The sequence below is a fragment of the Manis javanica genome, chromosome X (assembly GCF_040802235.1).
Source record: "Manis javanica isolate MJ-LG chromosome X, MJ_LKY, whole genome shotgun sequence".
Lineage (NCBI taxonomy): Eukaryota > Metazoa > Chordata > Mammalia > Pholidota > Manidae > Manis > Manis javanica.
Genome location: NC_133174.1, coordinates 2,773,922 through 2,792,457, shown reverse-complemented (window position 1 = coordinate 2,792,457; position 18,536 = coordinate 2,773,922). Strand labels below are relative to the sequence as shown.

At 42.2% G+C, this 18,536-nt stretch overlaps 1 protein-coding gene across 8 annotated transcripts in view; it reads left to right on the top strand.

The window, feature by feature from the left end:
- NLGN4X (neuroligin 4 X-linked) overlaps positions 1–4,194 on the top strand; it is a 245,029-nt gene extending 240,835 nt beyond the window's left edge. For all 8 annotated transcript variants that reach the window (XM_037013494.2, XM_037013493.2, XM_073227304.1 and 5 more), the window contains one exon: positions 451–4,194. In XM_037013494.2, coding sequence (XP_036869389.2) covers positions 451–1,300 — 850 coding nt within the window. In that variant the 3' untranslated portion in view covers positions 1,301–4,194. The remainder of the gene's footprint in view (positions 1–450) is intronic.
- The last annotated feature ends 14,342 nt before the right edge of the window (positions 4,195–18,536 follow it).

The window sequence follows — 18,536 nt, the reverse complement described above, 5'->3', positions numbered from 1 at the left end:
CACACACCACCCTCCATTTATGACAACCAGCAGTATCTCCAGATACTGCCAAATGTTCCTGAGTGGGCGAATCACCCCTGGTTGAGAAGTACGGCTCCACAGTAGTTAACATGAACTACTGAAAATTTCCCCACATTCTTTTTCCCTTTCTCATTGTTGAAGACAATTTGGTGCATTGAAAAAAATAGTGGAAATGTTATAAAATGTCCTAACACCATCGGGAGTTAACGTTCAAAATAAAGGTAAGAAGAGATTTTAAGGAAAAGACCAAACGGTAGCCCTGTTTGGATTCAAGTAAAATGTTGCTGCCCAGGTACTTGGCGCCCTTTGATAACCCTGTGTGATGAAAACTGATAGTAATTTGCTGTTTAATTTAATGACGAGATGTCCTTGTCCCCTGCGGAAGCGTGTGAAACTCTTTCTCTTTTTTTTTCTCCTTTCTGTCTCCAGTGATCCTAACCAACCTGTCCCTCAGGATACTAAGTTCATTCATACAAAACCCAACCGCTTTGAGGAAGTGGCCTGGTCCAAGTATAACCCCAAAGACCAGCTGTATCTGCACATTGGCCTGAAACCCAGGGTGAGGGATCACTACCGAGCTACCAAAGTGGCTTTCTGGCTGGAACTTGTCCCCCACTTGCACAACTTGAATGAGATATTCCAGTACGTCTCAACGACCACCAAGGTCCCTCCTCCCGACATGACCTCCTTCCCCTATGGAACCCGGCGGTCTCCTGCCAAGATCTGGCCCACGACCAAACGTCCGGCAATCACTCCCGCAAACAGTCCCAAACACTCCAAGGACCCTCATAAAACAGGGCCCGAGGACACCACCGTCCTCATCGAAACCAAACGGGACTACTCCACCGAACTGAGTGTCACCATCGCTGTGGGGGCATCTCTCCTCTTCCTGAACATCTTGGCCTTTGCGGCGCTCTACTACAAGAAGGACAAGAGGCGCCACGAGACCCACAGGCGCCCCAGTCCCCAGAGAAACACAACCAACGACATCGCTCACATCCAGAACGAAGAGATCATGTCCCTGCAGATGAAGCAGCTGGAGCACGATCATGAGTGTGAGTCCCTGCAGGCTCATGACACGCTGAGACTTACCTGCCCTCCGGACTACACCCTCACGCTGCGCCGGTCCCCGGACGACATCCCACTTATGACACCAAACACCATCACCATGATTCCAAACACACTCACGGGGATGCAGCCTTTGCACACGTTCAATACCTTCAGTGGAGGACAAAACAGTACAAATTTACCCCATGGACATTCAACCACTAGAGTATAGCTTTGCGGTTCCCTTCCCCCACCCCCTTCTCCTCCCCTCCGCCACATCTGAGAAAGTAAGAGAGAAACGACATCTCCACACAAGGAATGGTTTTCATCCCCACTGACTTTGGACAGAAAAAAAAAAACAACAAAAAACAAAAAACAAAAGGGCAGCTCTCGTGTCCCTGTGGACCTACCCCATTGGCATTTCCCAGTATTACAGGATCGACTTCTGACCCTATGAAATGTGAAAAAGTATACATTGCTGTTATAATACTGCTTTAAGATCTTCACCACTCCAGCGGACATTTAGTGTGACTAAGACATTGTCATTTCGAGGACCTGGATGTTTCCAACCTAACATTAGAAGCCAACGCTTTGGGAATTCAACCAGGGACACCTGAATTTTTTTTTTTTTTTAATTACAATTGAAAAAAAAAAAAAAAAAAGTCTTTCTGTGCCATACATCCGATGGCTCTACTTAAGTGAAGAAAGAGTGTATGGGCTTTTACCCAGCATATGAAGCTGTACTCCAGAGAGAAGGAAAAGTAGAATTTTATTATTAAAAGATCTGACTATGCAGTAACACACATATAGTTCTCTGCAAAGAGATGTTTGCCAGCCTGAACTATATTTAAGAAACTTTGTAAAAATAAAAAAGAAAATGTATATAGCTGTGAGTCCAAACACACACACACACACACACACAAAACACACAGAGAAAAACAAAAAGAAAAACAAGCTTTTATTGGTGTTTTCAGTTTGAAAGAGCTTTTAGCAAAATTGTGCTTTCCATCGTCTGTATGTATATAAATATATATATATATATATACATTAGTCATATCACCTCTGTTTCCTCCAGGACAAAGGAGGATTTTCTTCTTAATTACTTGTGGTAAAGTAAGACATGGGGTTTTCTGACGCATTTCATTTCTAGGAGGATGCGGTGTCACACAGCGGACTCAGACCGTCCATGTGACCGACCTTTTCCCTTCCTGGGTTGCACAACCGCATGCGACAGCATTCTTAGGAGACTGTTGTTTTAGAAAACTTTTATTTTTTGTGTGTTTGCCTTTATGAAGTCACAGCACAAAGACGGATCCCCCCCCACCCCACCCCGACGTGGAGCCTATTGAAAGGTTGTTGAATTAGAGGCGCACACACGCAGAGCGACAGCAGGAAAAACGAAATACAGATCTCGTTCTGTAGCTCTGGTTCCCTGAATATGTTTAGGAAGAGTTGCTTCCCACCCCTGGGTCCTGCCAAAAAGGAAAGAAAGCTTGCCTTTGGTGGGGCCGTGCCCTGCCGAGTAAATACGGCTCTGTGTTCCCAAGCAGCTGCAGTAGGCTTTGGCTGCTCAAGTACCTGCTCAGCTTAGCTAATCAGGTTGAAGGAGGGCATGTGTCATTCCTTTTTCTGTTGAAGCAGTCAGTCCCTGATGTATGAGTGAGCAGGGTTTTTTATTCTTTATATCATGTATGGGATAAACCATATGCTTGTCGGAAAATAATACTTTCTGTGGACTTGCGTATCAGTCAGTCCCCAGCTGATGAATGATACTGCAGAGAGAGAGAGAAAAAAAAACAAAACACAGACACACACAAAAGTAAAAAAGGACTGAACATTTAAAGTGCTTTTCATGGGTTTTCTGGGAAGTTAGGATGGCTTCACTATCAAGATGACACATGGAAATTACTCACCTGTTTATAAATTGGCCACCTGGGGAGCAAAGATTTGTCCCTCCGATACCTTATCCCTGTGTCATCATCCTTTTACTTGTCCTTAAAGAATATTTTGAGAGTCTCACAGTGGAAGGGAAAAAAATAATAAAAACCTTGGTTACTGTACATTTTGTCTTTCCAAAGTTGTTGCGACCCCAGGAGATAAGAGCCAGAGACATTTGAAGGTCTTGTCTCTGGGCTTGATGGTGTTTTCTTCTAAAAACTCAGTCTGAAAAGTCATTGCTAAGTCGAGCATTCTCTGCAAAGAGAGGCCCACATTCTTGCGTCTTTGCACAACCGTTGGAAAAAGGAACCCCTGAACTAAAAAAGGGTAGTAATGGGTCTCAAAGTATTTGAGAATGCCCTCTAGGAAAAGACAGATCTTAGAATGTGTGGGAGGCGCACAAGAAATCCTGTTGAATTTTTTTTCTCAGTTTAAATAGAAGAGTGATTCTCTGTATATACACATGTGACATAATCACAACCTCTCCTTTGCACCTGGGGAAGCAAACGCCCCTTTCCTGCAGCGAGAGGTGTCATGGATAAGATAGTTGTCCCCGATTCATCGTTTTCTAAAGCTACTGTCAGGCCATTTCTGCAAGCTATGTATTACCCCAGCTGGGCTACGGCAAGTAGGCTCTCCACAAAACTACACAAAGGAAGTGATGCTTGGCATCAGTGTCGGCCCCGTATTTTTGTCACGTGATTTCGGGTATTTGTTCAGTATTTCCAGCTGTCTTCTGCTAGCAATATACACAGTCATGCATCAGGCTTGTAACATTTGGCTAAGGAACACAAAAGGCGTTCTTGTTAAGTGAATAACTTTAGCTTTTACAGAGGATTGTGATCAAAAGCAATTGAATACCCCTTAAATGATATCCTATTTCTACATGGAAAGAAGTTATAGAGTCTTCATAGAGTTCTATGAGAAATAAATATACTTGCTATCTATAAAAAAGAAAAAGGAGAAAAAAAATAAGTAAAAAATAAGTTAAAAAAAAAAAAAAACTTTCCTAGGCTTTTATTCTTCACCTTCAGAGGCACGCAGGGTTTAATGGTTTCTTGGATTATAATTTTGCAATTTTGTTTTTGATTTTGCCTTAAGTAATGATAGAAGATATATATGGCTGGACACATATGTATAAACTTTTCAGCAGCATTTTTAATAATAAAATATCACAGTATTTTCTAATGCTTTGTGCAAATAATTATGCGTCCATTCTTTTTTTTTGTAGGTGGCCTGTTTTATTTACTTTTGTGCTTCAAATGTCTTTCTCGTTTTAAAAGCTAGTAAGTTATCAGTGGGAATGCTTGACTGGCAGTGGATGGACTGCCTTTTCCGGGCGGCGCAGTATTGTGGGGACGTTGTACCCGCCTCATGTTGCAGAGGCGAGTCCTACATGGTAACGAGGAACAGGTGTTTTCCGAGTTGCAACACTTGGATTCGTTACTGTTACGTCTGCGCATCTCCTGTTGCTGGGGTTTGCGTTGCATCTGACATAACAATGCCCTAAAGCTTTCGGAGAGCCTTGAGTAAATCTTCAGGTGACAACAGCCAGGAATGCTAGTGCATAAAACTCAAGAGGCAAGAAATTGCTCTCAGACGAACGAGAGCTGATGTGTGCGTTCCTCACCCTGTCCACCATTCGTGACAGTGCCCCTCACCATTGTGACAGCGCTGAGGGGCAGACGCTTGTACTAGTCCGTGCTTAAAACGGAAACAGTTGAGAGTCAGAAAATGTGGCGCTGCCAGGCAGCAGAACTTAGACTCAAAGGGCGATAGGGAGCTTCAGAGCCCCAAACCCACCAGTAAGGGAGAGAAGACGGTATCTCCAACTCAAGCTCGTGCTGCGGTAACAGTAACCAATTATCAGATAAAGAAAAGTGGCAAACACTTCAAGTGCCTGCTGTTTTTGAGCTCTGAGTTTTTTTAGATATTGGACTCGGGTCATTTGTGGAATGTAAGACACAGGACGTGTTATGTATTATAAGTTGATAATCACATTTATATTGGTTTGATAATATATATAATTGATACTTTTGTTTTATATATAAAATACAAGTACTATAATGAAAGATTTAATAGATCATTTATAATTTACAATGTATTATATTTATATACAAAATATAAAAAAATTATATTTATAATATAAATATGAAATGTATGATATATTAATTTTACTATTTATAATAGATGAAACTATATACATGCATCTGTATGAGGTAGTATACATTATATCTTATGCTGTATATATTATATAATGCATACTACATTTTTGTTAATATACATATTTTTAAGCATTACATATATGTATACTACATGTGTCATACATAGAACATAAATTGACATATTCTCATGTATTATGTAATAGTGTGTTAGTAGACACATTATATATATTTTAATATATATATTTAATTAAAATGCCATTTCCAAGGATTTAACATAGATTCTTTATGCAATTTTAAGTAGACAGAGAGTCCCTTTTTTTTTTAACTGTTTTATGCATTCTTGGCCATTTTGAATACTGTGAGGAATAGTAAAAATGTATGCATTTATTCATTCACTCACTCATTCCTTCATTCATTTTTTTTATTCATTCAGCAAACCTTTCTTGAGCACCTCCACCACCCCAGACCCCACACAGCCGGTGTTCACAGTGAAGGGAACACTCTTTCCTTCCTGCAGCTCAGAATGGAAGGCTGGGAAGCACAGGGTGAGGGGTGGCAGTAGGTGATGGTGATGACCCCACAGGAGCCCAGACACAGTCCCTTAACTTTGTATGGGGGGAGCTTCTGTAGGGAGCTACCCCAAGCATGTGTCTCCACATACCTGGGGGTCTGTGCTGTGGATCAGTAGTGGTGGATGCTCAGGGAGGCAGAACTCCAGGCCTTTGTGTGAGACCACAGAGGACATTTGGGAGACCCTGGCCTTCGTGCGGCTCTACCGTAGCAGGTGCCATTGGAAGGGTGGACCCTGAGGGTGATAGCAAGCTGATAAAACGCCTACATCACCAGAGACAGAGTTTGCACAGAGCCCTAAACTCAATCAGGAGACAGGGCATGATGGCATGAAAGCACTGTGAGCATCTTTGTGATATTTAATAGTACTTCTCAAACATGAACCATTCCCAGAAACCTGCTGGGCACCGGCTACAGTGCCCACTCTGATTCACAGCAGTTGCACCACCTGGACCCTCTGCCTTTCCAACAAGCCCTCAAAGTGATACAGATCTTGCTGGGTCCTGACCATCCCCAGCTATTTTGGGGGAGCAAGATTTGAGACAGTTCCCTGCAGAAGTGGCTGCGGGGATGCTTTGAGTCAGAGGATCCTTCCAGCAGGGAGCTCAGTGAAGAAGGTGGCTAGAGCAACCTGTCTGAGAAATTAATGCCTATCATTCTTTCAGGGCTGTGGGGACAGGGAGACAGTTGAGCAAGATGGCCTCACAGCTGCGTGTTCCAAAATCAGTAGCACACAGTGATCAGACACGACCCTAAACCAGCACTTCCGTAATCAAAGTGGAGTTCAGACAGGCAGGGCAGACGCAGGACAGTGGGCCGTCTGGACGAGGAGTTCAGACGCTGAAGACAAGGATTTGGGCTTATACGCGGTGGTCTAGGAGAACTAAAGGCAAGAACGTGTTCCTTGTGGCCAGGAACAAGATTGGTAGCTCTCAAGATAACTGGGTGGCAGTCACTTGCAGCCAGGAAGGAAGAGCAGAACATGGCTGGAATTGTCATCCGTGAAGAAACCGTGGGCTGGACGGGGGCATTCTTAGTGCTTGGAGACCACCCCCATGTCTTGTCTTCTCCCACCATGGTTGGGGACATCCTTCATGGCCTGTTCCCTTGAGTCATGTTTATATGGGGCAGGCCCCGCCGCATGCTTCACCTTTCCTGGTCAGACTAATCCTTAGCAGTCACCTGGCAAGGCTGTTTTTATTCAGAATTCCCTCAAAAATGTACTCATCACCTCACCTCTTCTGGGCCAACTGATTAGAAAAAAAAATAAAATAAAATCTAGGCTTTGCTAAGAACGTCAACACAACACTTTCTCTGCAGATTCTCTTTATTATATTTAAAGAAACAGGTATATAGGGAAAGTTCTTTGATGACTCTATGAAGTGACTATCAGGATAAAAGTACTTAGAAAACCTACAAATCATTGCATTTTCCCCAGGAGCGGGCTTTAGGGTAAATGAGGGGGAGTAGCCTGCTCTTGCACATTTGACCAGCAAAGAGAAAAATCCTGCCTGGAAGGAACAGGAGCGACTGACTGAAGGGGAAGGCAGCCCACTAGTTCTTGAGGTCATTAGCTCCTAACAGGACTGACTGGGAGCTTCTGGGGATTGAGAAAAATACCCAGGGGGTCTTGCCTAGAAGGATCCTTGAAAGGACGATTCTTCTCAGCCTCTTCTCCCAGGTCGTCAGTACAGAGCCTTGAGTGTTCCCGTTATTGTAGGAAGGCCATGGGGATTTACATTTCTGGCCCTTCTGTGTACACTCTTAATCAAATGTCCCCTAAAATGAAGGAAATCTACTCGTGCCTAATTTCAAATGTTAGAAGCATTACAATGCTTCAGTGGTAAGATCTGTTCCACACTTGGGTGCTTATCAACTGTTTTCTAGTGTACCTGGTGACTAGAGAGGCATACATCTCCTGTAGGAATTTTGGAAAATCTACACGAAAAAAGAAAAAACCTACCATCCTCTCTATACCTTAAGAAAACCGATAGCTTGAAAATTTTAAACGCTTTTCATGCACGCACCCACCCACCCATCCTGGGACACCCCAAACAGGCTCAGAGTGAATGCAGAAATTCGCAGAGTGTATGTTTATTTATTTTAAATGTACTTGCTTTACCTGTTTTTGGTTTCTCTTGTGTCGGTAAGCATTGGGATCTCATTTTTGCTGAAATAACACTTTGAAACGCTGTCTCTGCCTCCGTCTGACTGCAATGGGTGGATGTAGAACTGAAACTTGGCACAGTGAGGTAACTGGTTATAACAGTGATAGAAGCGTGCAAGGAAACATTGTATATAATTTACAGGAAAGAAGGAGACACAGGCAGCTGCAAAAAGCTTACCAAATGGGTTGCAAACCCAGGTTTTGAAAGGAGCATTATTTGAATGGTCTGAAGGTAGAGAAAGCTGCTCATAGCCAAAGAAATCTGCCGGCGGGCTCCCTGAAGAGTGTGGCCTCAATGCAACGCTTTGTGAAATGCATGCTGTTATCATAATCCTGTGGGCCCTAAGATACAGAGCCGTCCACATGACAGAACCCCGTTTCCCCAGACGTGTGCAGCATTGAAGACCTTTATTACCTCATCAGCCCATCCCACAAGGTTGGTTCAGGAGCTCCTCCTGTCCTCCACGCCTTTGGAGAACCATCTGGACTCAGACTGAGGCAAAATCCTAGGTTCTTGGGGAAAAAAAATCTCCTTCTGTTTAATGTCATCATTTAGGAGTTAGGAGTAATTCCACCTTTAATTCTATCATATATAGATGGTGTTTTCCATGCTGTCTCTCCCCTACATCTGAAACTCAAATTGCTAGGAGCTGGCATAGTCCTAATAGAAAAAGAAATGAGCAAGACAGCTGGTCACCCCTGACACCCCTTAGCCACACCTTTACCACAGACCTTAAAACTAGTCATCGCATAACAAGTTTTAGCCTTATTCTTCCCAACTGCTTTTCACTCACACTTAAATGTATCCTATGCCTCACCAGAACAAAGGCACAAACTAACATTTTAAGATGTGTCTCTGTGCATTCAGGGGCATATAGAAGATCTTATGTAACATGGAGACCTAAAGTTTTGTATTTCGAATTATTTATCGGGATGACCAGGATAATAACAGTTCACATCATGTCTGCAAAGAATATGCAGTATGTGAGCTTTGCATGGTATGTGTGTCCTAAATAAGGGGATGTTCCCCTTATTTAAAAAAACCTAGCAGCTGACCATTATGTAAAGGCGCCCCTGCAAATGTTATTCCAGTCTTAGGCTAATGAAAAAAGTGGGTGATTTTGACTTCTCTGATTTTGCAGAAATAACCCACAACTTCAAAATCATGCTATCTTTGAAGGTGTTTGGTGAACTAACTCAGAGGAAGTGGGACCATCAGTGGTGCACCATAACCATGAAATCTCGCATGTACTTTTCTCTTCATATGAGCTTTGAACTCTTGGATTTCTGGGGAAAATAATGGAAAGAAGAGTGTGCACTTTGCAGCCAAGCCTCCTACAACGTATGGATTCTTGTCCCAATTTCTATACCAAGAAGCCATCAAGCGCCTTGTATTTAATTCTCTCGTTTATCATAAGCCGGTTTATCTCCCACTTTACATGGACAGAAAGACTGGATGCACATAATGCAGTATTTCTATGAATAAACAACAGAAATATAACGTTCATTATATTAGCCCACCCATGCAATTAAATCAGCAAATACTCCAGAAATCCCTTTAACAGAACAAACCATGTATGGCCCACGCTACCTTTATTCTTCAAGGGGAGCGGGGACCCATACCACGTTCATAACGGTTGTAGCAATTATCTTGAATGCAATGTAATTTGGGACAGCAGTTCAGTTTCATGCATATTTGAAGTTACTTCTTATTTCCTTTCTTAATAGAGAGGCAGATTATGTAATGTGTGTGTGTATGTGTGTGTGTGTGTGTGTGTGTGTGGTGTGTCTGTGTGGCTTGCTTTCTTAGCTTTAATAACTTTTTAAAGTTAATGCCTTTTCTCCATCAGCGTAGCCTGCAGGCTGCTCTGAAAGAAAAGCTCATGCCTCCGTGAAAAAAAATAGTAATGGTAAAAGGTAATAATAATAATGATCATGCTCTTCCAGTGCAGCCCCTCGGCATAAAGACAGAAAAGGAGCATGTAGGTGGGACCAGAGATGTAGCAGCATTAGGTTAGGACCGCTGCACTAGTACGATGAGGGCAAAGGTGATGTGACATGATTTGGGAGAAAACGATTAACCCAGGGAGGATGAGGAGAGTCAGGGCAGAGAGGGAGCATGCGCTCCCCAGGAGCGTCCCCCACGGGAGTTTGCTGTGCCGGGTGGAGGAAACAGTGCCCCATGGGTCTGTGTTCCCTCGCACAACACCAAAAACCACAGCTGTTATAAACACAAATTCTCAGGACTCCTGCGCTCTGTTAGATGTTCTTAGATTCCGTCACTCCCCATTTGCCCTTAGATTATATCCCAGTGGCAGGGTGGGGAAGCAGTTTATTAACAATATCCTGAGCTCCGAGAAAGTACAAAGAGAGGAAATTAGAAATGAGGGCAGAACGGTGGTATTTTGTCCCTTACATGAACTTAGCACTCCCGTCTTTGAACATCTTATAGGGCTTTTCTCCCTGAATGCCCTCCCTTTGGAAAACCCAAGCCTGCGTTCATTCTTCACCCTGCAACACACGGCCTTGGAAATAGCATCTCTTTATTTTCTTTGGAACTATAACACCGAAATCCCCTGAAAAATGAGTTTCCTATGAGATATACCTGTAAGGCTGTCGTGAACTAATTCTGTTTGGTCCTAAATGTTTAGGGTGGCTCCGTATGACCGGTGGTGTGGCAAAATGAAATGACAGGGGAACACGGTAGCTTCTGCCATCATTCTTTGCAATACCAAGTCCAGCCCGGACTGGCAAGGCATTTTCCGAATCGGATTGGAGGGTGCCGCTAATTTAGTGGGATGGGCATGTGTCAAGAGCGCTCTGAGAAGAAGTGTGTGGTCTGAAAAACACCTCGTAGATTTTTAAGAACAAAAACGAAAACAAAATACCATGTGTTTGCTGTTCCATAAAAATCTTGAAAGATTGCCCAAATCAAGATTTTAATGAACACCAGTTTACTGGAAAATTTTCCTTGAGTTTCTGGACCACTAGGAAGTCCTAATATATTTTCAGATACACTACTAAGTATATATCTATCTTATGGTATTATGCTGGCTATTAAATATATATATAATATTGCCATATATTACGTAATATATAATATTACATATACAGCAGATAATATACTACACAAGTGTCAGTATATATAGAATATAGTATATACATACTATTATACATGTGTTCAATATATACATAATACATGCAGTGCATAAATATATAAATTTGTAATAGATTAAATAAATGTATTATAAAATAATAATTGTATATCAGATATAAAAAATAAACAGAACTATCAATGCATTTTATAATATACATGATATATTACATATAATACACAGTTATACAGTTCACATATGTATATAGTAGTATATATACTATATATACTGACATATATATGGCATATTATTTGCACTATGATATATACACAAGCACATATATGTGGCCTATATATACACACTCAGAAGTAATTATTGGTGGCAGAAAGAGTCCTGCATACAAGCTTTTCTTCTGAAACACAATTGCTGTTTTTCAGATTTACTCTTGTAAATGCCACACATAGTGTTTGAACACAAATCTCCACTTTTCTCGGACTGTTTAGATGCTCTCTAGGTGAGTACAGTCTGTGTCCTTCATTTCAAAATAATTTAAACCTATACTAATTAGAGACAAGGATTCTTGGGACACGTGATTAATATTTTAAATCCATATCGAGTTGATGGTAGTGGTCTAATTGTGTGTCTGCAGTGTGTGTAAAACTTGCACTCTACATGGTAAACATATAGCACATGTATGTGTATTTCGGTCTCCATCTCCCATCCTTACTAGCTGTCTGCACCTTGGATAAAGCTTTCACATCGTTCATTCCCTCCCTCACACGGTTTTAGGATCATGTACATAATCTCATATAAATTATATACAATATATGTAGGGCTCTCTATTTTTCTGCTGCACGTGTATTCCTTTTATAACCCGAAAAACACATATTTGTACAGAGAAAACCAAGAGAAGGCAATGGATTCCGTGACGCCCTGCGAGTGGCCCAGTAGGGGGCGCTGTCTGCTCTGTGTCAGCAGAACCCACGAGAGGTTGACATACAAAAGGTCAACACAGTGCGTTGATGGAGGAGACACAACCCAGAAGATCATAGGTCAACCCATCAGTCCCTCCAAAACTGCATGACAGTCTACACCATCCTGCATGCCATGAACAGCAAAGGTCTCCCTCATCACCTTTAGCAGCACATGACAGTTAGACTCATTTTAAAGAGGCGGCCTCCCCATTTTTCTAGAAGCCCACGCAGCTCAGGGAGCACTTTTCCCATTCACTCTCCCAGGGACTATAGAAACACTACCCTGATCTGGATTTTACGTGCCATTAGCAGCCAAGGAGAGCCTTTGATGAGAGTACATGCACTTTGTTAATATCTTGGATTCGTGGTATATCCTTCGAAAATGTTTTCTAAAAATCTGCAAGCTGGTACATTAGGAATTTGCGGCAGGTCCAACTGGAGAAATGTCCTTCTGCTTTAAAGTTCTCTTAAAAGAACTTGGAGACGTAGTCCATTTAGTCCTTGTAAAATCGGTTCTAGGATAAGACAGGTCTTTCAAAAGGGTGGGAAGAGGACGATACACAAATCTATCCTTCTCAACACAGCTTTTTAAAGAAGTGACTTATGGGATGTAAGACTGTCCCTTGAGATAGACAATGGAAGATAATGATCCATCCGTAAGAACTCTAATACCTACCTCCTACTGCATTTTCCACTGGAAACGTCATTTGAAATTCTATTTTATGATGAAGTTTATTGCATGGTACCACTGTAATAATCCCATCTCGTGTTAGACTGTATTGACCCTGGCAACCCTTTAGGAGACCTTATTTTTACAGCCGAGGAGGCCAATGTCCTGAGTGACAAGTGATGTTTACGGAAAGCTTTCTTAAAATTGGTCTATTCGAAGGATATTTATTTAGTGATTTATGTGAATGATTTCCTGCTAGCTTCTAGGACATGCTCCATTTCAAACAGAAGAAGAGCTGACCATTTGAGAAGGTAAACATTGGGAAAGAAGAAAAAAGAACCGTAGTTTCAAACTGAGCTGTTCTGAGTTGCACAGGATTGGGGGTGGAATGAAATCCGTGGAAGGAGCCCATCTTTAGGGGCAGTGGGGAGGAAATGTCTGGACAGAAGGGGAGCTTTTTCAGGCCAGAACATTTGTAAGACTTTGAACAATGTTCAAAGACCGGAATGGGTAGGTTAAAAGGTGACATTGTAAGTGTGAGCAGTAACCGAGTCTATGACCTTGTAGTTCCTGGTGGGACATTGATAGGTTCTTACAAATGCCCTGAGAAACGGCTGGTTGGAGCAGAACCCTGACATGAGTCATGAGCATCAGCGTGGCTTGGCGAAGCTAAGCAGAGGTCAGGCCTGAGCGGGGAGAGCAACACAGACTGAGAGATCAGTCCAAAGCCGAGGTTGTGGGGCCGGCGGGAGAGGAGCTGGTTTGCATGAACTGGTACAGAAGAAGAGAGAGGGGTGGCTTCTGTACATGCTGTGGGCATGGGAGCTCACAGCCTTGCCCACGAATGAGTGTGGAAGAAAAGAAGCCACTCATCTACTCATGGGAAAAAACTGAGTGGTATTCTTGTCATTAGGAAGGAGTCCAGGGAAGAAACTCATATGTCTGTCTAGACATGAAAAAGAGGAGATTCTGGGAGATATCCGAGGGCTTACATCAAGGGCTTGGCACCAGAGCTTGGAGAAGAGGTAAAACTGGCAAGCGCCAGTGGTGTATGGCATCGGAAATCTGGGAATGGATGGTCATGCCAAAGATACAGGCACCTATGGCCGTTTCTGAAGACCCAGCGTTCATGTAGTATGTGCAGACGGAGATCTCTATATCCATCAATCACCTCTGTCAATCATCTGTCATCTATGTAGCTATCTACCAATCATCTTTACTTATTGAGCCGTCATTATTTATCTGTCTACTGATCAACCTATTGATCTAATCTACCTGTTATCTATCTAGGTAGCTACATACCTAGTTCAGTATTTATATATTTATCTTTATCAGAAAATGTGTCATCAGAGAACAGATAGTCAAGGCACTCTTGAGAAATAAGAAATGGATAGAATTTCAGTTTCAAGTATAATGGCCTAAAAAACAGCCTTGCAGAAGAATAATCAAAAGAAAACGCGCACACACAGCCGTTACCACCACCTCCATCAAAATACCTTTACTGCACAGCTGACGTGGAGTCAAGGTAAAGACATGTGGAGGACAGCGGGGTGAGCTCCCCCAAAATGAGTCTGGAAGTGTTCCATCCTCCTCTTTTTTTTGTTAGAAGTGTGTGAGAGGATTAGCATTAATTCTTAAAATGTTTGATAGAATTCACCAGTGAAGCGATCTGGTCTTGAGCTTTTTTGTTTGCTGAAAGATTTGTTATTACTGATTCAATTTCCTTACTACGAATTGGTCTGTTCAGATTTTCTATTTCTACATGATTCAGGGGATACACTTGTAAAGTTTCTTTGGGGGGAGAATTAGCAAATCTGAGCAGATGGAAGAAAGCACAATGGGTAGGCTGATTAAATGTGGACGCTGCAAGATGTTTGTAAAATACAACTGCATATCCCTCTGCCATCCTGACAACTATGTTCATTCTTAAATCAAATGTTTTTTCTTTGAAAGATGTGCATTGGCATGTCTTTCCGGTCGTGGATACATTGAGAAATCAGAGTTATTCATAAATGTCATGTTTTGATGCATCTTTGTTTTTGAGAGATGCCCACGTGTAATCTGTGGTTGCACCATAGAATAACACATCCTTGCAAGAAAATACCATATTATGACATGATTTTATCCCATTCTATGGCTATGGGCTGATTGCTTTAACTAAGTAACTCTTTGGAAACTGTTTTTGACCACATGCTTTGCTACTAGGACATCGCATCAAAGAAGCTACTGTTCTGATTGTCAAGGCACAGATGTCTGACACTGTATCATTAAGTCAACCTTTTCTGAAAAACTACCTCCTTTTACTGGCCCTCTTTTAAGTAGCAAAATTACTGGGGGAAAAAACATTCTCTTATGGATTAATTTCTCCAAATATTTTCTAACTTCCTATCACCTTTTGATCACATGCATTGAAATAAGGAAGGTAGTGGCCAGTTAAGACTTCACCTCTTGAGGGGTGTCTCTTGGGTTAACTCTTGGTGACATAAGCTGGCCTTTCCTTCTGCTTTATTAGGTTTACATTCTGTAATCCAGACTGTGTGCTGGAAAAATTAACCGTCATTCAACGTCTATTTTTGTTTAATGAGTAACAACAACGATGTGTCCCATTTTTTATGGATGCAGCTACCATTGTTTCTGCCATGGGAAGATTCCCACAACTTAGCCAGACTTCAACATGCCAGTTCTTTTTATAATGAAACCTAGCTTAACTCATTTGTGCTGAAAGTTAAGACCAATCTTCCTCATTCTGCCTTTTGAAATAGCTTCAAGAAGCCACTTTCTTCCACCTCGTTAACGTGTCTTTTAATCCTCCCGCTAAATACCAGTGATGACATCTGTGGTCTCACCCATACACCCCACCGAAATATAAATGGAAACAGTGTCTCCTTGGCTAGTTAACTGGGAAACCCAGTGAAACCTACTTGTCATAATTCAGTTCTGTATGATTCTCATGTACTTAGTTGCTTTGAACTTATTATTCCCTTAATGAACCAGAGACTTTGAACATGAAAGGAATGGAGAGAGATGTTTAATGTTTTATTTAGTGCTTGCACCTACTGGAGCAAGTTTGATTAAAGGATCAAAAATCACTACTTGCATAAGTTTGTTCCAGACCTTATCCAATGCTTCCCGAATGAATGATTCCTCTTGTTGACTGGAAAGGTGTAATTAACAATACTTTTATCAGATGAAGATGGTGAGCTATTGATGGGCACTGCAGAAAGCTCTTTCCAGGCCAATCCACCTTCCACTGGCTTCTTCCTATGTGCGACCCAGCTTCCACGCCCAGTGATATGGACCCAGTTCCAACATTGAAATTATCCTCATTTATTCCCTAACCTTTGGGAAGAGCAATAGAACCACAGATTTAAGAAAATTCCTTCAAGGAACTAGGTGACTACCAGAATGTTAACAGGTATTTGCAAACAAGATCATTGAACTCCGAGGTCGACTTTTGCCCATCATGCGGACAATGAGCCAAATAAGATAGAACATGGGAGCAACTCTGATGTTTGAGCGAATTGTAGGACGTGCTTCTAATCCTTGTAACCCATTTCCTTGTTCTGATTCACTGCCTTGGATAATAAAGCAGCAGACTTTCATTTTCTCCCAAACAGGTGGCACAACTCACTCCCCCCGCTGAACCCATGGTTATACCTTCTCCCTTTCATCGCTGTGGGTCGAATCTTGGAATCCATTGCGTCATCATAAATCACAACAAATGTGTGGCTTAGCACAGCACACTTAGGTCTCACTCTCTGTGACTGGGGAGTCCAGGTGTGGCTTAGCTGGGCCATCTGTCTCAAGGTCTCTTACAAGACTGCCATTGAGGTGGCGGCCATTCCTGAGGACTCATCCAGAAGTTGAACTGTGAAATGATCCCTTGCCAAGCTCAATCAAGCTGTTGGCAGAATTCACTTCCTCCTGAGATGTTGGGTTGTGGGTCTCAGTTGGTGTTACGCTGCAACAAAATACCGTAGGTGGGGTGGCTTGAACAATAGGCATTTAATTTACTTTCAGAGTTCTGGGGACTGGGAAGTCCAGGATCAAGGTGGAAGCAGGATCGGGTTTCATTCTTTGTTCTCCTGTCATGATATGCAGAGGGGCACCATCTCCCCGTGTGCTTAACATGACCTTTCTGTGTGCATGCAATGAGAGAGAGAGAAAAAGACAGCTAGCTTTACCCATTCCTCATAAAAGGGTAAACAATCACCTTGCTGGCCCCAACCTCATCAAAGCCTAATTTTCTTCCATAGGGTCCATCTGCAATACCATCACCTTGGGAATTATGGCTTCGATGTGTGTATTTGTGGCAGGCATTGGGGGGAGGGGGGAGCACAGACCCTCACACACAGTTGGCCGGAGGACCTAAATTCCCTGCCGTGTGGACCTCTTGAACATGCGTGCTTATTTTGCCAAAACCTGTGAGTTGAGAAGGTGCTGGGAAAAGGGCTACCAAGACAGAAGTCAGAGGCTTTTAGGAACTGATCATTAAAGGGACATCTGTCATTTCTGCCCCATTTCATTGGGTGGAAGGAAGTTACTGAGACAGACAGACAACACTTACTAGGTCAGAATCATGCAAAGATGTGACTGCCAGGATTTGGTGAATCATCAGGGTCTATCTTAGGCCTTCCACAGGCAACTTCCCCTCCACAGACCCTCCAGCTTGACACTATTAGGGTTAGGTTCAGCCCTGACCAGAGATGAAATTTGCCCCCAATTCATGCCAGTTGCATAGCCTGGCACCCACTATGCATAGTTATCTCCACAAGTCAAAAGATAATCAGAGGACTTAATAAAATGATGGGTCCCAAATGACTTAGGGAGAATTCAGAATCCGAAGAATGTTAACCACACCCTCCTAAAAACTGTTCAAGGATTACAGTCCCTCCCTGTTCCTTGCCAAACCCCAGACTCTTTTCGGGAAATACAGTTAATGGATGAATCCTGCCCTTTGCCCTCTGCCGATAACAATCTTTGTGATTGCTTCAAAATATTTAACACAGTATAAAATCTGCTATTAATACCAGTAAAACCAAATTTTTAGCAGTGACTAAGAATGAAGAAATGACAGCATACAGTAATATAGAAAAACATTTACAAATAGTTGTCAGAAAATCAGAATTGATACCTGTGTACTCTTGAAGGAAACATCATTGTGTATTCTTCTCGGTGTGAAACCCCCCTAGTAAAGAATGAGTCTGTTATCAGAATATAATGAGATACCCTGATGCTGGGACAACTCAAGTTAAAAATAAAATTAGAGTGACCACTTCTCTAAAATCCTTCTGTCACTATCTTCAGCATATTGTTCTAGTCAATTTTATTAGAGTGATTATTCACTCTTTTAATTCATGTACATTTCATGTCAGCGATAGCCATATAAATATCCCAATGACCTGCTTAATGAATATGAACATAATTGCATCTTGGCCGTGTAGGGTTAGTTGCAGTCTGCTTAAGTGCCAGAGTTTTAAAATGTCTATATTTAAAGGTGCATGTCTAAGAAAGCACAGAGTAAAGAGGCTGTTCTACCTGGGGACAAGGAGGCATATGCGATCTCACCTGTTCCACAGCAGCGTGGAGAAGGGTGATAGTGGTACAAGCAGTCTGCAAGCTGAGATACGTGCACAGAAAACTGAAGCGTGTTATTTCTTTCCGTGTGGATTATTTCCATATATATAAAATGGAATATAAAAGAAAGCCACTGGATTGTAAAGGAGACTACCACTGCAGTGTGGGGAATAAAACATTCTTTCTCAACACAGTGAAGAAACACAAAAATTGTTACGTGTGTCCATTCATGGTTTTCAATGAGGGGGTCTGTTTTCTTTCATATTTCTGGCAAACAGCCTCAAGGAATCATTGACGGCACCCATGTCCTCC